Here is a 23177-nt window from a genome sequence, read left to right on the forward strand (position 1 = left end):
TTAGAGACAGGATCTTGCTTTGCTGCCCAGGCTGGAGGTAGCACAATCCCAGCTCTGGATTTTAAATTTTGTAATACCAGCAGTGTCAAGTCATTGAAAAATTTTAATGCAGGGGCTGGGCACGGTGGCTGACACTGTAATCCCAGCACTTTGGGAGGCCGAGGTGGACAGACTACTTGAGCCTAGGAGTTTGAGACCAGCCTGGGCAACATGGCAAAACCCCATCTCTACTAAAAATATAAAAAATTAGCTAGGCATGGTGGTGCACACCTGTAGTTCCAGTTACCTGGGAGGCTGAGGTGGTAGGATCACCAGAGCCCTGGAGGTCAAGGCTGCAGTGAGCTATGATCACAGCACTCCACTCCAGCCTGGATGACACAGTGAGACCCTGTCTCAAAAAATAAAAATAAATAAATAAATAAATGAATAAAGCATGGAAGTTACATGATCAAAATTTTCATTTTTATTACTGTATGGCGACTAGTGCATGAGGTAGAGTAGTTCTGGGTGTACCACGTATGAGACAGTCCAATCAAGGGTAGAGATACCCTGGGCAATGGTAAAGTAGATTTTACATTAATCATTTACACCTACATAAGGCAGGAGCAAATAGGACTTGGAAAATAGATGTGTGGGATGTAAAAAATAATGACTCTTTCTAGACAAACTATTACGAAAACACAGGCAAAGGGAATAATTGATTGAGCCTGTTGAAGGAGATGCCACCACTGGGTGTTGGTGTTTAAGAGAAGTGACCCTAGGATAGTTTTCTGTGGTCTATTTAAAGATAAACACAATAGGAGACCTACCTTTCAGAAACTTCCAGGCCGGGTGTGGTGGCTCATGCCTGTAATCCCAGCACTTTGGGAGGCCAACGCAGGAGGATCACTTGAGGTTAGGAGACCAGCCTGGCCAACATGGTGAAACTCCGTCTCTACTAAAAATACAAAAATTAGCCAGGCGTGGTGGCGGGCACCTGTAATCCCAGCTACTTGGAAGGCTGCGGCAGGAGAATCGCTTGAACCCGGGAGGCGGAGGTTGCCCTGAACTGGAGCTCACGCCACTGCACGCCAGCCTGGCTGACAGAGCAAGACTCCATATCAAAAAAAAAAAAAAAAAAAAGGCCAGGCACAGTGGCACACGCCTGTAATCCCAACATTTTGGGAGGCTGAGCGGGGGCGGATCACTTGAGATCAGGAGTTCAAGACCAGCCTGACCAACATGGTGAAAACCCATCTCTACTAAAATATGAAAATTAGCTGGGCATGGTGGTGCATGCCTGTAATGTGCCAGCTACTCGGGAGGCTGAGGCAGGAGACTCGCTTGAACCTGGGAGGTGGAAGTTGCAGTGAGATCACGCCACTGCACTCCAGCCTGAGCAACAACAGAGCAAGACTCCATCTCCAAAAAAAAAAAAAAAGTCCAATCTTGTAATATCCCACGTCCACCCTTTTCTAAGTACAGGATACTCCTGAGATTTAACTTATAATCACATTTTATCTCCTTAAGTCTACGATTATAAGCTTTTAAAAAAAGAGGCTGGGCACGGTGGCTCAAACCTGTAATCCCAGCACTTTGGGAGGCCGAGACGGGCGGATCATGAGGTCAGGAGATCGAGACCATCCTGACTAACGCGGTGAAACCCCGTCTCTACTAAAAAAACACAAAAAACTAGCCATGCGAGGTGGCGGGCGCCTGTAGTCCCAGCTACTCGGGAGGCTGAGGCAGGAGAATGGCGTAAAACCCGGGAGGCGGAGCTTGCAGTGAGCTGAGATCCGGCCACTGCACTCCAGCCTGGGCAACAGAGCGAGACTCCGTCTCAAAAAAAAAAAGGATACCAAAATTAATGTAACAAGAATTACTCAGTTTCAGTTACACAATTCCAACCTTCAATCTGCAGAAAAACCAGTATTTACGTTTGTTATATTTTCATCACTAGATGGATAAGAGGAAATGCTAGTGATTAAAACACAGAAATCTGTTTCATGTAACTTTTTATTAAAAATAGTTTTTATATTGGATACATGTTTACAGATACCATTTTAAGAGGACCTAAGGCATACAAATGTGGGCTCTTGGCTTGCTTCACTGAGTAAAGATGAAGATACAAAAACCCAGATTTGTCTGAGGGTAGTCATTTAAAGACAGCTGCTAACGTGGAATTCTCACAATTGTTCTTTTAAGGGATATTTTAAGCCTTATTCTCTTATCGTCGTAGGTAAGCACTTGTACCATGAAAACTGTAACCTGTACTTCAGGAAAACATTCACAATTCTGCTACAAGAAAAGGTTCAGATGATGATTTAAATGTTTAAGACGACAGCTCTTCAGAAAGAAAAAGGAAGTCTTCATGAGATACAGAGACAGGGAGGCTGAGGCAGGTGGACTGCGAGGTCAGGAGTTCAAGACCAGCCTGGCCAAGATGGTGAAACCCCGTCTCTACTGAAAATACAAAAATTAGCTTGGCATGGTGATGGGCACCTGTAATCCCAGCTACTCAGGAGGCTGAGGCAGAGAATTGCTTGAAACCAGGTGGTGGAGGTTGCAATGAGCTGAAATCGTGCCACTGCACTCCAGCCTGGGTGATGGAGCGAGACTACATCTCCAAAAAAAAAAAAAAAAAAGAAAAATAGTACTTCCTACTAGGACTTAAAGTTACTTAAGAGGAGTCAAGAGTAATGAGGGGGGCTGGACACGGTGGGTCACACCTGTAATCCCAGCACTTCTGGAGGCCAAAGCAGGCGGATCACTTGAGGTCAGGAGTTCAAGACCAGCCTGGCCAACATGGTGAAACCCTGTCTCTACTAAAAATTAGCTGGGTGTGGTGGTGGGTGCCTGTACTCCCAGCTACTCAGGAGGCTGAGGCAGGAGAATCACTAGAACCCAAAGGTGGAGGTTGCAGTGGGCTGAGATTGCGCCACTGCACTCCAGCCTAGGCAACAGAGCGAGATTCAAACAAAAAGTAACTAGGAAACTGTTTTACATGTGGGCTTATTATAAGAAGAAATTTAATAAAAGCTGAGAGATGGGTCTGGATAAAACTTGCTGATTCAAAGAAAGTGGATGGGAACTTTACTGATCTTGGTTTAAAATATCCTGAGTCACCTGCCTTATGAGGTGGAAGGTCTTTCTTTCTTATTATATGTACACCTTTAACTGAAGAGGTGAGAAAAGCTCCATACCATGATGCTTTGATTTCCCCAAGGCTTACCTTCTATAAGTAGTCAGTGATAAAGTGCCGTTGACCCGCATTTGTTTAGAATTATTTCATTAAAACTGGGGTATGACCTAGCAGTTTATAATAAATATTTATGTATAATTTTATTGCCTTTTAAAAGATACTGTAAAATTGACATATCTCAAAATGGAGTTAATTTATATTTACAACAAACCAAACACAAACATCAATTATGGAATTACAGGGTCACATTTTAATTCCTGAATTTTACAGTTTAGCATTAATATCACCACATGTATACAAATGGTGTAAAACAAGTACAGTGGTATTTTTAATACAAAATAAACATCTGTTTTATGGAAAAACTATACTTCATATCTACACAGACAGCTCATCTTTTCCAAACAGCCAAAATTAAAATTAACTACAAAATCTCCAAAACAGGGGAAACTGCTTCAGATTAAACTATTCCAGGAAAAATGGACCCATAACACATTACAAGGGTGATCTAAAGATTGTGGCTGGAATTACTATTAAAAATTTTTTTTCCCAATGCATTAAATTGTATTTTGGGGACATTTTTCTCACTTCGGCATGATCTCAGATCATAGATGAGCAAACTAACATTAAAATATGTACAGTTAACTTGTTGCTCTAAAAATAAAACGTAACTGTTTGCCTCAATTTAATTTTAAAATTCACTTACGTACGTGGAATGTGCTTTTACTCTTCTTAAAAAAGCAGCTTTCATATCACACCCTTGTTTACAGAAAAGCTACATGTGCTGCATGCTGACTTTGACAAGTCGCTTCTTGGATCAAAATGGCTTCTAGATACTAAATGCCACTTAATTCAGCACTATTCTTTGTTGGTCTGTATAAGTAACACTTTAAAACTTGCAGCTCTGGAAAGAGAGAGAACTTTACTAACAAAGCAAAAAGTGATTTCAAAGTATCTTCCACAAAAGATTGTACTGGTAGGTGGTTGAAAACATTCTGTTCTATCCACTTTCAAATTTCTAGAGAAAATCATTTTGGAATACTACTGTACTGATTCTTGGCCTTCACTGTCTCTAAAAGTGCTGATTTTAACATTATCTTAAAACTGTCCAGTTTGAATTGAGCTTGTTTTCATCAATATACATATTGAAAATTCCTGGTGTAGAAAATTCAACATGTGCTGAATATGGGGTGTACTTCCCTTCAACTACCTAAAAGGCTGAACTTTTGTTAAATCTTAAATAAATGGTCCCAACAGCTTAACTTCATTTTTTAAATGATAGTTGAATGTGTTTTCCATAAAAATTTCTTTTAAAAAGAGGCAACTGATTAAAACAACATGGCCAGCACCATTATACAAGTAATGTTATTGAGTTTACAACTGAAGTTCTGTAAAATTGTTTTTAGATCAACACCCCGAGGAGCAACCCTGCATTATTATATCAACCTTTTCCCCTCCCCTAAACTGTCCCAAAACCTGTGACTTTTCCTTGCTGAGAAGCTGTCTCCCAGGTTCTGGTTATTAACGTTTGTTTTGACAGCCTAAAAGGCAAACCCCTTAATTACTGGCAAGCAATGAAGTTCCTGGGAAGCCTGTTTTTTTTAGTAGAACTAAACTCCCTTAGCTGATATATTGAGTGTCTTTTGCTACTCCTTGTATATTTTCTAAGTTCAATTGAGAAAGCTTTCTGATTCGGATTTACAGCTCATTGAACAGTTGCAGCATTTTAAGACCACATGTTGAGGGTCCCCTAATAAATATTTTATGAGCCAAGACGAGGTCTTTTCCTGGGGGATGTTTCTTCTTCTTCATCTTCCTCTTCATCATCTGGATAATCCACTAAGCCAACCAAACTTCCCTATTGAAGAATTTAAAAAAATTTTCTTTAAACATATATAACAAAAAAGAGCTTTTAGTACAAATCCAATCACTTGTAAAGATATCAGGAATCATTTTTCTAAATCATATCAGAAATTAACACATTTGAATTTGATAAAGGAACTGCGTGAAATCACGAACGTCTGAGTACTAATTAGTAGCATTTGCAGTAACCCTTAACTTTTCTATCTGGTTCTTGGATTATTAATGATACTTCAAAACTCAATTCTGCAAAAATTTTACTGTGGGGAAAATGCCTACTTTTCCAAATAGGGATAACAATTATAACATTTGGAAGCTAGAAAGGACATTGGAGATGCACTAGTGCATTTCTCTAATTTTATTACCACAAGAAATCCCCTTGTAGTCTTTGTTCATCTTGTGTATATTTCATCACTAAGTACACATTGTTTTCATTGTGCTTTTGAAGTATAGCTTAAATGGCTGAAGATAAACATATGAAATGATTCCTATAAAATAGTAAGTAAAACATTCAGGGCTAGCTCTCTGACCAAAAGAAAAATAAGGATGAGGTAATTCATGGTCTTGGCCTTTGATGAGTAACTTCTGTGTGAAAATCCTAGAAAAACTCTGGGTACTCTCCAGAAAATTATACATCCACAGCGTTTCATTCATTTTGAGCCAATCCCATGAAAACTTATGTCCTATAGGTTAAGAGGGCTTCTGCAAACACTGTATTTAGTTCAAACCCTTCAGACCTCTAGGAGATAAACAAATGCAACAGAAGTAACTCATTATTTATCTAAAGTACTGAGATACCTGGTTTTACCAGAATGTAACCAAATCACTATAATATTAACCAACCAAAAAAAGGCCTCTGGGCAGCCAGAAACAGTTATCAGAAAGACTTATATACCTGTCTGAGAATCTGTTTCTCAACTTAATCACATACACATCTTAAGTCTGGATATGCAAGAAGCAACATGGCTAAATTGTTAAAAACAGGCTAACTGTAGGTCTGATGTCAAATTCTAATGACAGCACGTTTTACGTAAAACAACAACAACAACAACAACAACAAAAAACATTGGGGGTGGGCACAGTGGCTTATGCCTATAATTCCAGCACTTTGGGAGGCTGAGGCAGACAGGTCACCTGAGAGATCATGAGTTCAAAATCAACCTGGCCAACATGGTGAAACCCTATCTCTACTAAAAATAAAACATTAGCCTGGCGTGGTGCCAGGCACCTGTAGTCCCAGCGACTCAGGAGTCTGAGGGATGAGAATCTCTTGAACCCGGGAGGTAGAGATCGCGCCACTGCATTCCAGCCTGGGCAACAGAGCAAGACTCCATCTCAAAAAAATAAAAAAATAAAACCACAAACCCTTGGGCAAGTGGTTTAATATCTCTGCCTCAGTTTGTCTGTAAAATTGGTATAGTAGTATTTAGGCCTCAGTGAACTATTTTGAAAATTAAATTGATGGCCAGGCGCAGTGGCTCACGCCTGTAATCCTAGCATTTTGGGAGGCCAGGGTGAGTGGATCGCCTGACGTCACGAGTTCTAGTCCAACCTGACCAACATGGTGAAATCCCATCTCTACTAAAAATACAAAACTTAGCCAGGTGTGGTGGCACATGCCTGTAATCCCAGCTGCTTCAGAGGCTGAGGCAGGAGAATCGCTTGAACCCGGGAGGTGGAGGTTTCAGTGAGCCAAGATGGCGCCACTGTACTCCAGCCTGGGCAATAAGAGCAAGACTCCGTCTCAAAAAAAAAACAACAACAATAAATAAATAAGTTGACAACAAAACATCTAAAGCACTTCAACACAGTGCTTGGTATGTAGTTAGTGTTCAATAAGTGCTATTAGCTGCTATTACTACTATCGTTTTTCTATTATTTTGTTTCTAAGCCAAATTGGACGAGAGGAAAAACAAAGTAATTCTCGTATAAAAAGACACCAATCTGATAATTAAAACGATGACAGCAAAGTTGCCAAGTTTTAATTATGCTTAGTATTCCATATCATAATGTATAAACATATGTATTCCAAATGGTTAATACTTGTTTTTGCCCAAGATTAATAATTGTCTGAAAAACTCAGTTATACAATTTGAGTTTTACTTATATTATCTCTGCAAACTAACATACATTTAAAACGTTTACAATAAAAATAATAAAAATGCAAAATGTGAAATGTTGGAAGTAAAAAGGCCTAAATCTAGAGATGCACTTTGTGAAGCTGATTCCATACTTTTAATATGTATCTAGAAATGTACTGTTTTAAAATAGCAGATTGAAATTATACTTACTCTTTTACAATCATGTTCATATAAAAAAAAGCTTTTGATGTCAGGACATAAAGTTCCATTTCATTGTTTTAAACTCTTGCATTCCATGGTATGAATATATATATCTTTATAGTCTTGCTCTGTCACCCGGGCTAAAGTGCAGTTGTGCGATCTCAGTTCTCCAGGGTGCAAGTGATTCTTGTGCCTCAGTCACCCAAGTAGCTTGGACTACATGCACGCACCAACATGCCTGGCTAACTTTTGTATTTTTAGTAGACATGGGGTTTCACCGTATCTTTCACCAGGCTGGCCTTGAACTCCTGGCCTCAAGTGATCTGCCTGCCTCAGCCTCCCAAAGTGTTGGGATTACAGGAATGAGCCACCATGCCCAGCTTCATCATATACTTTAATTCCTGAGTTTCTGGTGGGACATTTGGGTTGTTTTTGCAGGGTATTTACGTAAGAAATTTAAAAAGTAAATACCAGCAAAGAAAACAGGAGAAGAGAAAACAGCAGTTTAGAGTTGCCAAAGCATTTCTGGAAAAGAGAAATCAGAGGCAAGGCAACTCATACAACAAGAAGAAGCCAAGAACTAAGTATTTGCAGAGGGATACAGAAACGAGAAACCGGCGTGTCTTAAGAGAACCCCAGAAAGAAGCTAGGCAGTAAAGGCACCAAAATACTGGGGAAAGCAGGGAAGACAGTTAAATTATAGTAAAACAGACAACTGGGTCATTGATTCTACACCTCCGACAGCCAGGAGATTTCTGTCCCTCCACCATCACCAACTATAGGGAATTCTACAGAGAAAATGACTCTATAAAGAATAAACTCTATAGAGAATGTAATGAACTTTACAGAGCGAAGGACTGTATATTTCATGATTTTAGGCAAAGAAAAGGGCATGGGTAAGGCCAGGCTGAAAATGAAAGAATACATTTAAATTTTGTATACTGAGCAGACATGCTAACCTACAATAAGCTTTGCTATGTAGGCTCTCAGAACACTAACAACCACGCTTATACTTGCAAGGTGTAAGAGACTAGCTTTGTCTGTAAAAATTAGATGGCTTCACAGAAGGGGTATGGGGGGAACTACAAACAACTAACACCTCCCCAAAAAAGCAGGGCACTACTAAGTCCATACCATAAAGTCAACTTTTTAAAGTGTGTAATTTTCACACGCCATAAACTCACCCTTTTAGAGCATATAATTTAGTGGCTTTAGTATATTCACAAGTCATGTAATCACTCACCACTAATTCCAGAACATTTCCATCATTTCACCCACCAAAAAAGTCCCCCAAAACAGTCCTCATTCCCCCACCACACCCCCCACCACCCAGCTCTTGGCAACCACTAACTTAGTTTCCGTGGATTTGCTTATTCTGGACAGTTCATATAAATGGAATCATATAATATGTGGTTTTTTGGTGACTGGTTTACTTCAATTACCACAATGTTTTCAAAGTTAATCTATGCTTAGCATATCAGGACTTTATTCCTTTTTATGGCCAAATAATATCCACTGTATGAATATGCCACATTTTGTGTATCCATTCATCATAAGCTGAGAGACATTTGCATTATTCCCACTTTTTGGCTATTATGAACAATGCTGCTATTAACATTCATACACAAGTTTTACAGTGGACACGTTTTTAGTTTTCTTAAATATATACCTAGGAAATGAGGTAGTTGGGTCATATGGTAACTCTGGGTCATACGGTACTCTGACTTTTTAGGGAACCTCCTGACTATACTCCAAAGCTGCTATACCATTATATTTTTATTTATTTATTTACTTATTTATTTTTTGAGACATGGTCTCACTCTGTTGCCCAGGCTGGAGTGCAGTGATGTGATTTCAGCTCATTGCAACCTCTGCGTGCTGGGCTCAAGTGAGCCTCCCACCTCAGCCTCCCGAGGGACCACAGTCATGTGCCACCATGTCCAGATAATTTTTGTAGAGACGGGGTTTTGCCATGTTGCCCAGGCTGGTCTGGAGCTCCTAGGCTCACGCGATCCTCCTGCCTTGGATCTCCGAAAGTGCTGGGATTACAGGCATGAGACTCTGCACCTGGCCTGTTGTGCTATTTTATATTCTCACTAGCAACGGATGTCACAGTTTACATTCTTGCTAACACTTGTTTTTGTGCATCTTTTTTATTATAGCTATCCTAGAGGATGTGAAATGCTATCATATTGTGATTTTGATTTGCATTTCCCTTACTAATGATGTTAAACATCTTTCCACATGCTTACATGGGCCACTTGTGTATCTTCTTTGCAGAAATGTCTATTAAAATCCTTTGCTCATTTTAAAACTGGGTTGTCATGCTGAGGTGTAAGAGTTCTTTATATATTCTGGATACCAGTTACTTATCAGATATATCATTTACAAATATTTCTTCCCATTTTGTGGATTGTCTTTTTGATTTATGGTAGTATCCTTTGGAGTACAACATTTTAAAATTTTGATGGAGTCCAATTTATTATTTTTCTTTTGTCACTTGTGGTATTTGTGTCATATTGTATGAAATCATTGCCTAAATCCAAGGTCATAGATATTTATGCTTTTTTTTAAAAAAAGAGCTTTAGACTTACAACTTTTACATTTGGATCTTTTCATCCATTGTGAGAGTTTTGTATATGATGTGAGATAGGCCTCTAACTTCATTCTTCTGCATGTGGATATACAGTTGTAACATTTATTGAAAAGGGTATTCTGGCCGGGCACAGTGGCTCACACCTGTAATCCCAGCACTCTGGGAGGCCAAGGCGGGCAGATCACAAGGTCAGGAGATCAAGACCATCCTGGCTAACACAGTGAAACTCCGTCTCTACTAAAAATACAAAAAATTAGCCAAGTGTGGCGGGCGCCTGTAGTCCCAGCTACTCGGGAGGTTGAGGTAGGAGAATGGCATGAACTGCGAGGCGGAGCTTGCAGTGAGCCAAGATTTCGCCACTGCACTCCAGCCTGGGCAACAGAGTGAGACTCCGTCTTAAAAAAAAAAAAAAAAAAAAAGAAGAAAAAGAGTACTCTTTCCTCCATCAAATTGTCTTGGCACTCTTATTAAAATCTGCCTTTTTTTTTTTTTTCATGAAAGGAAATCCTAAGATTATCACTTGAGTAGTTTCCAATGTGAATGAAAGGATCAAAATAAATGACAACAATAACCTATGAAAAAGCACTTTGGGAGGCCGAGGTCGGTGAATCACTTGAGGCCAGGAATTCCTGATGAGCCTGGCCAACATGGTGAAACTCCATCTCTACTGAAAATACAAAAATTAGCCATGCATGGTGTCACACACCTGTAATCCTACAATATTATAATAAATGCACATTCTATACAGAAATACACATGTATATGAAACGATGTATGTAAGTGGTCACACATTGCAGCAATGAGTATAACTATAAAAAGCTGGAAACAACTTGAATGCCCATCAATAGGGGCTAATTATAAATTAAGGTATATCCATACTTTTGAGTTCTATGCAGGAAATCTCTAATGTCCTGATATGCAGAATTCACCAAGATAAATTTGCTACATAAAAAACTAAGATAACAGGTTTCTCTACTGTGAGTCTGTGACAAGTGTTTATTTTAGTATCCACAAATGGCTTCTCATTCTGATTTTATATTTTTCCTCATAGAAAACATGCAAGTTTTACAGTTATACAACTAAAGAAGTATTTTGTGTCTTTATGGCATTTATATCATAAAAACAAATGTTTTGTTTAAATTCATTACTAGCTAACGTCTAGCCAGCCTTCAACTATAGCAATTAACACTGTTGGTGAAACTGGCTAAACCAAAGGGCAACTGGTGATAAAGAATCTGCCACCCCTTAGGAATGTGGGCACACTTTGTTAAGAAGGCTGAGAGCAAATTAAAGTGGTGCTTAACTTCTGTCAACTCCTGTCTTGCTTAATTTCAAAATTCTGTGTCTACAGTGATTGAGCAACTGTTTTCCAAGAACATTGTTTTTATCCCCGTCTCTAAAAAGGATGTATAACAGATGTATTCTGTAATCTGCTGTTAGTGTCAAGAAGAGTGAAAAAGGTGTTGGTGTTTGCATTTAATTTTGCTCATTCATAAGTAAATTATCTGGAAGGATAATAAAAACTCAGGGAAGTATCACAGAAAATATAATAGGAAAACAAAATGAACAGGATATAAAAGTAGGATAGAAAAGGTATGCAGTATTGACATATTATTAGAAATAAAAGACACAGCTAAAAGAGTTCAAAGGGGTCTTTGTGGAGGGGAACAGAGGGACTGATTTTTTTCTAATATAAACTTGCCTTTGGTAATATTTGACTTTTGAAAGTAAGTGCACGTATTACTTCGATTTGAAAAAAAAAAAAAAAAAGAAAAGCTAACATACATTGAGAAGGTATCAAGCAATGTTCTCAGCATTTATACATTTGTTAAATAATTTAATCTTCCCAACAAGCTTATAAATTAGCTACTATTTTATCCCTTTTTTTTTTTTTTTTTTTTGAGACGGAGTCTTGCTCTGTCGCCCAGGCTAGAGTGCAGTGGCCGGATCTCAGCTCACCGCAACCTCTGCCTCCTGGGTTCACGCCATTCTCCTGCCTCAGCCTCCCGAGTGGCTGGGACCACAGGCGCCCACCACCTCGCCCGGCTAATTTTTTTTTGTATTTTTAGTAGAGACGGGGTTTCACCGTGTTAGCCAGGAGGGTCTCGATCTCCTGACCTCGTGATCCGCCCGTCTCGGCCTCCCAAAGTGCTGGGATTACAGGCTTGAGCCACCGCGCCCGGCCTATTTTATCCCTTTTTAAAACAAGAAAGTCTGCCAGGCATGCTAGCTAATGCCTGTTAATCCTAACACTTTGGGAGGCTGAGCAGGACTGCTTGAGCCCAGCAGTCTGAGACCAGCCTGGGCAACATGGCGAAAACCCATCTCTACCAAAAATACAAAAATTAGCCAGGCATAGTGGCATGCACCTGCATCCCCAGCTACTCGGGAGGCTGAGATGGGAGGATCAGTTGAGCCCAGGAGGTAGGGGAGGCAGTGAGCTGTGATCGCACCACTGCACTCCAGGCTGGGTGACAGAGTGAGACTCTGTTGCAACAACAACAACTGGGAAGCAGGAAGGCAGGCAGCTTAAGGCCCAGAGAGATTAAATAACTTATTCAAGGTGATACAGCTAGAAAGAGGCAGAGTCAATATTTGAACCCAAACAATACAACTCTATGGCAAATACTCTTTTTTGAGACAGGGTCTCACTCTCTTGCTCAGGCTGGAGTGCAGTGGCAAGATCATGGCTCACTGAAGTCTCCACCTCTCAGGCTCAACCGACTCTCCTGCCTAAGACTCTTGAGTAGCTGGAACCACAGGTGTGTGCCACCACACCCAGCTAATATTTTAATACTTTTTGTAGAGATGGCGTCTCACCTTGTTGCCCAGACTGGTCTTGGACTCCTGGGCTCAAGCGATCCTCCTGCCTTGGTCTCCCACAGTGCTAGGATTACAGGTGTAAGCCATTGTGCCCAGCCCAAACATTCTTAATGTAGTGTCACAATATCACTCTAAATTGTCCTACCATAAACTTGAAAATTAATTTAAAAATTTTCCAGTTAAAAAACATAAAATATATTTCAAATACAGAATACCATGAAAATGCTATTGTCAAAAGCCTATCTCACTATACTACCGAATGAAAATTCTTCATTTTTGTAAAATAAACTTAGACTTATATTTTGTGTTCCAAACAAGATGCATTCCTTCAGTTAGGTGTGCACTACCATGGTGTTTTTGCTTGTCTTTCTATCTTTATACAATAGTTGTCCCATATTTATGCCTTTTTATTTTAAGCCACTCCTTTTTGGGGAAAAAGGATGATTTCATATAACATATGAACAAGAAAAATGTTTCATATAAAATTTAAACTTGTTTATAAAAAAAGGTAACCAAGGGAAATACATTTGTTATAAGAACAACAGAAAGTCTAATATCCTTAACTAAAGATTCATCAACAATAATATAATCCAATTTGCAGAGAAGAGCAGATTCAAAAGGCTAATATTTAGCCTTACTACTAATTAAGTATACACAACTGGAAATGAGATATTATATACTGTCTCCCCTACCTACCTGGCAAATACTAAAAATAATTATAGTGCTGGCAAAGCTGCAATTGGCCAGGCACACTCACACACAGTTTATAGGTAACGTAAACTGGCACAGACTTTCTGAAGATGAATGTGACCGTATGTGTGAAGATATTCTACTACTCACCTATCCAAGAAAATAATTTAAAATGCAGTAACACTAAGTAGTCAGTGAAATATTAGAATCAACTTAAGTGCTCCAAAATAGAATGGGGGACAAGGAGGAAGGATGCTTACATTTATTATCATAAGCCTAAATAAAATGAAATTCTCCTTGGGAGGCCGAGGTGGGTGGATCATGAGGTCAAGAGATCGAGACCATCCTGGCCAACATGGTGAAACCCTGTCTCTACTAAAAATACAAAAATTAGCTGGGTGTGGTGGCGTGCGCCTATAGTCCCAGCTACTTGGGAGGCTGAGGCAGGAGAATTGCTTGAATTTGGGAGGCGGAGGTTGCAGTCAGCCGAGGTCACTCCACTGCACACCAGCCTGGCGACAGAGTGAGACTCTGTCTCAAAAAATAAAATAAAATAAAATAAATAAAATAAAATTCTACAATCAACAATGTTTTGATAACAAAAATTCTACTGAAATTGTTTTGATTATCCAAATTTTTTTCAGTAAACATGAAAAAATCTCACAGATGGGAAAAGCAAAGTTTGTGTGTAATGCTGTTTCACCTACCTTGGTGGCTGTTACTGACGTAGCCAAGTTTGTGGTTTTGGAAGAGGATCCATTAGAAGTTGCTGGTGTTGTCTGAGCCACTACAGATTTACTGTTTGTTCCATTAGCAGCACTGGCAGAGTGGGAGAAAGTAAATTTGAAGCCACCAGATGTCCTTTTGGGAAGGTTTTCCTTGTCTTCACTTTCTTTTGCTAAAGCAAAAGTAAAATTTTGAACGTATATCAATAAATACTGCTAAGTCAAAACATCTAAAAAGAGCAATAATTTAAAAACTTATAAAACTGCTGCCTGGGCACGGTGGCTCACGCCTGTAATCCCAACACTTTGGGAGGCTGAGGTGGGCAGATCACCCGAGGCTGGAGTTCGAGACCAGCCTGACCAACATGGAAAAACCCCGTCTTTACTAAAAATACAAAATTAGCTGGGTGTGGTGGCGTATGTCTATAATCCCAGCTACTTGGGAGGCTGAAGCAGGAGAGTCACTTGAACCCGGGAGGCAGAGGTTGTGGTGAGCGGAGATCATACCATTGCACTCCAGCCTGGGCAACAAGAGCGAAACTCTGTCTCAAAAAAAAAAAAAGAAAAAAGAAAAAAAAATTGCCTTTGTTTCCTAAGAACTTTTTTAAAAGTAGAGCATGATGTGTACAGTGATGATACGGTTTGGCTCTGTGTCTCCCCCTCAAACCTCAAATCAAATTGGAATCCCCACGTGTCAGGGGAGGGACTTGCTGAGAGGTGACTGGATCATGGGGGTGGATTTCCCCCTTGCTGTTCTTGTGACAGTGAGTTCTCATGAGATCTGGTTGTTCTAAAGGGTGGCATGTCCCCCCTTGCTCTCTCTCTCCTGCTGCCATGTAAGACACGCCTTGTTTCCCATTCACCTTCCACCACAAGTTTCCTGAGGCCTCCCCAGCTATGTGGAATTGTAAGTCAATTATACCTCTTTTCTTCATAAATTACACAGTCTCAGGTAGTTCTTTAGAGCAGTGTGAAAACGAACTAACACAGAAAATTGGTACCAGGAGTGGGGTACTGCTATAAAGATACCTGAAAATGGCAGGGCACAGTGGCTCACGCCTGTAATCCCAGCACTTTGGGAGGCTGAGGAGGGTGGATTACTAGGTCAGGAGTTCAAGACCAGCCTGGCCAACATGATGAAACCTCTTCTCTATTAAAAATACAAAAATTAGCTGGGGGTGGTGGCACACACCTATAATCCCAGCTGCTCTGGTGGCTGAGGCAGGAGAATCGCTTGAACCCTGGAGGCAGAGGTTGCAGCAAGCCGAGATTGTGCCACTGAACACCAGCCTGGGCGACAGAGTGAGACTCCATCTCAAAAAAAAAGATACCTGAAAATGTGGAAGCAACTTTGGAACCAGGTAATAGGCAGAGGTTGGAACAATTTGGAGGTCTTAGAAAAAGACAAGAAGATATGAGAAAGTCTGGAACTTCCAAAAGACTTGTTCACTGGTTTTGACCAAAATGCTGACAGTGATATGGACGATGAAGTCCAGGCTGAGGAGGTCTCAGATGGAGGTAAGGAACTTATTTGGAACTGGAGTAAAGGTCATAGTTGCTATGCTTTAGCAAAGAGACTAGCAGCATTTTGCCCCTGCCCTAGAGATCTGTGGAACTTGAACTTGAGAGAGATGATTTAGGGTATCTGGTGGAAAAATCTCTAAGCAGCAAAGCATTCAAGTGGTGGCCTGGGCTGGGCATGGCACGGTGGCTCATGCCTGTAATCCCAGCACTCTGGGAGGCTGAGGCGGGTGGATTACTTGAGGTCAGGAGTTCAAGACCAGCTTGGCCAACATGGTGAAACCCTGTCTCTACTAAAAATACAAAAATTAGCTGGTGGTCATGGTGGCACACACCTGTAGTCCCAGCTACTTGGTAGGCTGAGGCAGGAGAATCGGTTGAACCTGGGAGGCAGAGGGTGCAGTGAGCTGAGATTATGCCACTGCATTCCAGCCTGGGCAACAGAGACTCCGTCTCAAAAAAAAAAAAAAAAAAAAAAAAAAAAAGCCTTGTGGCTGTTTCTAAAAGTGTATGCTCATATGCATGAAGAAAGAGATAGCCTGAAATTAGAATTTATATTTAAAAGGGAGCAGAGCATAAAGTTTGGAAAACTTGCAGCCTGACCATGCAGTAGAAAAGAAAAACCCATTTTCTGGGGAGAAATTCAAGCTGGGCTACAGAAATCTGAATAAGTAACAAGGAGCCAAATGTTAATTCACAGGCCCAGAGGCCTAGGAGGGAAAAATGGTTTTGTGAACTGGGCCCAGGGACCTACTGCTCTGTGCAGTCTTGGGACACTCTGCATCCCAGGTGCTGCAGCTCCAGTCATGGCTAAAAGGAGCCAAGGTACAGCTTGGGCCATGGCTTTAGAGGGTGCAAGCCCCAAGTCTTGGTGGCTTCCATGTGGTGCTGGGCCTGTGGGTGTGCAGAAGGCAAGAACTGAGGTTTGGTAACCTCTGATTCTCAAACCATCTAGATTTCAGAAGACATATAGAAATGCCTGGATGTCTAGGCAGAAATCTGCTGCAGGGGCAGAGCTCTTATGAAGAACCTACTAGGGCAGTGCAGAAGGGAAATGTGAGGTTGCAGCCCCCACACAGAGTCCCCACTGGGATACTGCCTAGTGCAGTCATGAGAAGAGGGCCATCATCCTCCAGACTCCAGAACAGTAGATCCACCAACAGCTTGTACCATGTACCTGGAAAAGCCACAGGCACTCAACTGTAGCCCATGAATGCAGCTATGGGGGCTGTACCCAGCAGAGCCATAGGGGCAGAGCCAGCCGGGGCCTTGGGAGCCTACCTGTTGTATCAGCATGCCCTGGTGTTAGACACGGAGTCAAAGGACACGATTTTGGAGCTTTAAGATTCAAAGACTGCTCTGCTGGGCTTCGGACTTGCCCAGGGCCTATAGCCCCTTTGATTTGGCCAATTTCTCCCATTTGGAATGGGAGCATTTACCCAATGTCTGTACCCTCATTGTATCTTGGAGGTAACTAACTTTCTTCTTCTTTTATAGGCTTATAGGCAGAAGGGATTTACCTTGTCTCATATGAGACTTTGTGCTTGGACTTTTGAGTTAATGCTGGAATGAGTTATGACTTTGGGGGACTGTTGGGAAGGCATGATTGGTTCTGAAATGTAAAAAGGACATGAGATTAGGGAGGGGCCGAGGTGGAATGATAAGGTTTGGTTCTTGTCCCCACCCAAATCTCATTGTGAATTGTAATTGTGTTGGAGATGATTGAATCATGGAGGCAGAATATCTCCTTGCTATTTTTGTGCTAGTGAGTTCTCATGATATCTAGTTGTTTAAAAGTGTGTGGCACATTGGTCGGGCTTGGTGGCTCACGCTTGTAATCCCAGCACTTTGGGAGGCCAAGGCGAGTGAATCATCTGAGGCCAGGAGTTTGAGACCAGCCTGGCCAACATGGTGAAACCCCATCTCTATTGAAAATGTAAAAATTAGCTGGGTGTGGTGGTGCATGCCTGTAATCCCAACTACTTGGGAGGCAGGAGAATCGCTTGAACCCAGGAGGCAGAGGTTGCAGTGAGCTGAGATCACGACACTGCACTTCAGCCTGGGCAACAAGAGTGAGACTACACCTCAAAAAGCAAGCAAACAAACAAACAAACAAAAGTGTGTGGCACCTCCTCCTTTACACTCTCTGTCTCCCGCTCCACCATGGTTAAGATATGCTTGCTTTCCTTGCGCCTTCAACCATGACTGTAAGTTTCCCGAAGCCTTTCAGCCATGTTTCCTGTTAAGCCTAAGGAACTGTGAGTCGATCAAACCTCTTTTCTTCATAAACTACCCAGTCTTAGGTAGTTCTTTATAACAGTATTAAATGAACTAATACAAGTGATAAGTCTTTATCAGCTAGAATCTTAGAAATCTCAGTATTAGGAAGGACCTTACGGATCATAACAAAATTAGCCATCCTATGCTAGAACTCCACATTGTGGTATCTAGCATATCCATCTAAAATCTCATGAGCTGAGCTGTCTGACTCTTCCTTTTATTGTCTCCCTATAGCTTCCACTCACTGATTCTACACTTCTTTACTCATTGTAAAAACCTAGTAATCTCTCTCACAAGTCAATATTCCAAATGCCTAATGACAATGATCAAGTCTGTAAGTCCTAAATATTCCAGGTTCCTTTGTCTGTTTCTTTTATGACATAGGTGTCCAATCCCTTTTAACATCTGGTTACTATTTTTATATATGATTCTTAACAGCGTCTCACTCAACACTGGATACAGAACTTCAAATATGGCTGTATTGCCTCTTTTGACTGTAGTCAGGGCAGTACCTATAATGAGTAAAGGCAGAAGAACTTGTCTAGCAAAGGTATCCATTCCTTAGGACATTTTAATAGAATTTTTGCTCCACCACGCTGAGGCAAAAAAAACTTATCAAATTAATGAGTTGAAAATGAGTAGGAGCAATAGTTTCAAAGAAAATGTAATAAATAAATTTTCTGAGAATTGCCTTCAGAAAATGTCACATTTAAAATCACAAACTTACATAATAAATCCAAGAAAGGCTTTTATCTTCTAAGACATACATTTTTTTGTTTTTGTTTTTGAGATAGGGTCTTTCTCTGTTACCAGGCTAGAGTGCAGCGGCAGCTCATGGCTCACTGCAGCTTCGACCTCCTGGGCTCAAGTGATCCTCCAGCCTCAGCCTTCCTAGTAGCTGGGACTCCAGGTAAGTGCCACTGTGCCCATCTAATTTTTGTGTTTTTTTGTAGAGACAGGGTTTTACCATGCTACTCAGGGTCGTCTGGAACTCCTGGGCTCAAATGATCCACCTGCCTCAGCCTCCCAAAGTGCTGGGATTACAGACGTGAGCCACCATGCCCAGCAAGGTATAAATTTTAATTAAATATTTAAATGACATACACAGGGCAGTATTCCAAAAAATGGTAATTCCTCAGGCCACAGAAATAAAATGACTAGTTCTTTTGAAAGAGATAGTACTAGCAAGATCTTCGTTTTATAAAACAAGTTAAGCACATCTGAAAGCCAGGGGAAGTTTTACTTTTTCACTTCTCTTGATAGTATACGTTTATGCAACTTTTGTAATTTTAAAATTTCAAAGAGCAAAGTTACTTGCTTGAGTTCAGTTTATCAGCTGTAAAAGACACAGGCAAAGTACTCTAGAAGGTTTCTATGAAGCTATATGGTCTCTGTTATTACTGAGAATTTCAGTATAGAAATAAAGCCAAGACTATTCACAGAAAGAAAAGTAGATAACTCAATTTCTAACTAGCGAATTAATAGCATTACAAAATGGCAAGTTTGAAGAGAAACATTTTAAACATGAAAAGAATTCCCAGACAGATTGGGAAAAAGTACATAATTTTAAAAGAACACAATTTGGTATAAAATTCTTGTCTTTCTTGCTTTATAAACTACAAACAAACCTTCACAAGCAACAAAGTAATTTCTGCACTAAATAAGAGGGTATGCTGCAAAAATTCAGAATTTGAATACCTTTTTTAGTCTCCATAAACTTTTCATAATTATCTGGAAAATCATCTTCTGGTTTAGATTTTTCCACTGGTGCCACAATCACTTTTCCTTCCTCTTCTTCATCTTCATTAAACCACATTTCTTCATCTTCTTCCAAGGCTTTTGCATCTCTGCGAAATCTGTTACTACGCAATATAGATGGTACACTGTAAGAAATATATCACAAATACTGAGTAGTGATTTAAAGGTCGTGATCAGATTGAATTGAAGGAAAGATACGTATAACCAAGAGGAACTGAAGTAATTTTAACTGACTATAATTTATATCAAAATAATCTCTGTAATGATAGAAGATGTAGCCAGAGAACACTCCAAAATATTTTAGAATGTTGTAAATTAAACTAAATATTCTTCTTAAGTTACAATAAAATACAACTACTTAAGATAAAGTAGTAATTTATCATATAAATGATATAGGGTAGGGGCGGACACCTTACCCTCCTATTCAACTCTATGCTATCCAGTGATGAAAAGAAACTTCCTCAATAAATTTCTCACGGAAAATCTGAACTACAGACAATTTTGGACACAATTTTTTAGGCTATAAAAGCAGTATACTTAAACCATACCTGTTCAGTTTCTGATTTTGTCTGTCTTTTTCTTGCTCATATTTAGTCTTCAATCCTTTGAACGTCTGAACATATTCAATCGATTCAAGTGCTTTATAAAAGTTTTCAACTATATGTGCAGTAAGAGACTTGATATCTTCCTGTATAAGCACAAAATTTACATTTAAAATATAATACAATGCTTATTAGAAGAAAAACTGTAAAATTTTGTTTTGTAGTTCTAAAGCTGATCAAAAAAGGTTTTTCAAAATCACCTTCAAAATGTAATGTCCTGGTTTCTTTACACATGAGTCAGGACTGCACAGAAAACTTGAAAAAAAAGGAGAAGCAATTTACTGGAGCCCTTTTGTAGGACTATAAAGAACATTTGAAAAGTAAATAGATTTCTTTTACATCTGCTTATTTTTTGCATTTATATATATATATAGCACTTTATAATTTAAAAAGCACTTTTACATACAATTTCATTTGATCTTCACAACAATTCTTTGAGATAGGTTTTATTATCCCCATTTTAGAGAAAAACAAAATTGAGGCTCTAAGAGGCTGGATGGTTTGATCCAGAGCACACAGCTGGTTAGAAGGCAGATGTTAAAATTACATTTTCAAAATACTCACGGTGATGGATATCCCAAATACCCAGACTTGATCATTACACATTCTATGCATGTTAAAATAAATATGTGTACCAAATACATCTGTACAGTATTATGTATTAATAAAAGAAAAATGTATTTTTCAACAAACAGGTGTTATTTAATGACTTCCTGTTTAACTGCTATCAAAATGGGATATGGTTGTGGTGGTTTTCTTTCTGGTACATTTGTTAAGTTTTTGAATGAGCCTAACTCCGCCACATATATTACATAGGAGCTGGCAAAGGCTCGATGACAAAGAGATCTCTCACAAGTCTTTCTCACATCAGAGGCTGGCTCTCACACATAGAAGAAGAAAAAACAACAGAGGATACATCTTACCTAAGTAATAAGAAGCACAGATTTCTCTGACTATATTATATACACAGATCTGATAAACTATCTGGAATTCTACTTGTCTATTCCTATAGTCTTCCAATAGTATAATCTTTGTGAAATAAACTACTTGATAGTAATAATTTCTAAATTCTAAACCATCACTGCAGATGCATGCATGCCCAGTAGGCTTATTTAAAAAAAAATTAAAGTTGTGATTCAGGACTTTATAGATAATACTACATAGTAAGAAACCCACAGGCCATTTCTTAAAAAGATACACCATAATTTGTTTGCATTATGGAATTTAAGTCTTAAAACTAGTTCTCCTGTACATCTCAAAGAAAAAAAACATGCAAATTAGAAATTAGAAACCTAGGCAATGGTTCTGTAATATGTGAAATGAAAAAATACATTAAGTTTTGGGGCACAAGGTACACAGATCAACCACTCAAACTTCTTTTCAGAAAAACAATTCCATCATGGGAATAGGGACGGGGCTGTAAACCCTACAATTTGCTTTATCTGTATCTCACCAAAATGTTAAAGGAGAAAAATATAAAGTAAATAAAACAGAAAGCTTTGATTTATTGTAGCAGTACAATGGGAACCAGTGAGCTAGTTAACCATGTTTCTTCTTTTACAAGGTTAAAGACTTCTATCCTCTTCACCCGTTTAAAAATCATATACTTGGCAATTGACCATTTTTAGAAAAACAATCCAGTCAGCCAAATAATCTTCATATGAGAACAGCATGTTATCAGCAGATATCTGATTTGTAAGAAATAAAACTAGAGAATGAATTTCTAGCTTCGACTTTCTTTTTTCAAATTATTTCCAGCCAGGTGCAGTGGCTCACACCTGTAATCCAACACTTTGGGAGGCTGAGGTGGGAGGACTGGTTGAGCCTACGAGTTTGAGACCAGCCTGGGCAACACAGGGAGACCCCATCCCTTAAAAAATTTAAAAATTAGCCAGGCATTTTAGTGAATGCCTGTATTTCCAACTACTCAGAAGGCTGACGTGGAAGGATCTGCTTGAGCCCAGGAGGTCGAGGCTGCAGTGAACTCTGATTGCATTATTGTACTCGAGCTTGGGCGACAGACAGCACGAGACCTTGTCTCAAACAACACAAAACAAAAAATAAAACCCAAATTCTTTCCAGCCATGTGGCCATTTCCTCAGTAGAATGATTTCAGCATGTTTAAGTACAGGCGAAGTAAATTTGTTGTAGTGGTTCTACAGTTATCTGTCGCACTCCTGTTATTCACACAGATTGCCCTCCAGACTGTTTATGATAAATCTTCTGTTGCCTAAAACTAAGCTGGGACAAAGCTTCAAGTTCTGACTGGTCCTGATTGTGCTACTATCCAAATGGATGTTCTTGAATAGGTCACTTAATAACTTTGGGTGTCTTAATTCCCTGATCTATAAAATACGGTAATTGGAGTAGTCCATCTAACTTCCTGTTCTCTTTAACTTAAAATTCTAGGATTCCATTCTACCTTTTATGCACCTTGTATGATGTCTACCAAATGAATTGTTTTTTGAGACAAGAGTCTTGCTCTGTCACCCAGGCTGGAAGGAAGTGATGTAATCTTGGCTCACTGCAACCCCACCTCCTGGGTTCAAGTGATTCTTGTGCCTCAGCTTCCCAAGTGGCTGGGACTACAGCTGTGTGCCATCACACCCAGCTCATTTTTGTATTTTTAGTAGAGACAGGGTTTCATCATGTTGGCCAGGCTGGTTACGAACTCTTGACCTTAAGTGATCTGCCCGCCCAGGCCTCAAAGTGCTGGGATTACAGATGTGAGCCATCACACCCAACACCAAATGAATTATTTTTCCATCCTTATTCTTTTTAAATCACTACCTTTACAACAAAAATATCACCTTCTCCTAAAAGATCACGTGACTAAGCCATGATTGACTGAAATGTCGACAT

General features: G+C 39.7%; 1 protein-coding gene and 1 non-coding gene across 9 annotated transcripts in view; one reads left to right on the forward strand and one right to left on the reverse strand.

Annotated features, from left to right (window-relative positions):
- Positions 1-3408: 3408 nt before the first annotated feature.
- Positions 3409-23177, reverse strand: part of PPP4R3B (protein phosphatase 4 regulatory subunit 3B) — a 72453-nt gene continuing 52684 nt past the window's right edge. For 2 of the 8 annotated variants that reach the window (XM_023228262.1, XM_023228265.1), the window contains 4 exons: positions 20262-20401; positions 19654-19838; positions 14137-14327; positions 3409-5036 (listed from right to left, as the gene is read on the reverse strand). In XM_023228262.1, the coding sequence (XP_023084030.1) occupies positions 4941-5036; positions 14137-14327; positions 19654-19838; positions 20262-20401 (612 nt within the window). In that variant the 3' untranslated portion in view covers positions 3409-4940. The remainder of the gene's footprint in view (positions 5037-14136; positions 14328-19653; positions 19839-20261; positions 20402-23177) is intronic. The other 6 variants (XM_023228266.1, XM_023228263.1, XM_023228267.1 and 3 more) reach the window with 4 other exon arrangements.
- On the forward strand, positions 21057-21204 carry LOC111553499. Its single transcript, XR_002734968.1, has one exon. It is a non-coding gene; the product is annotated as a small nucleolar RNA SNORA12 (small nucleolar RNA).

Source organism: Piliocolobus tephrosceles, chromosome 15, assembly GCF_002776525.5.
Source record: "Piliocolobus tephrosceles isolate RC106 chromosome 15, ASM277652v3, whole genome shotgun sequence".
In the NCBI taxonomy this organism is placed as follows: domain Eukaryota; kingdom Metazoa; phylum Chordata; class Mammalia; order Primates; family Cercopithecidae; genus Piliocolobus; species Piliocolobus tephrosceles.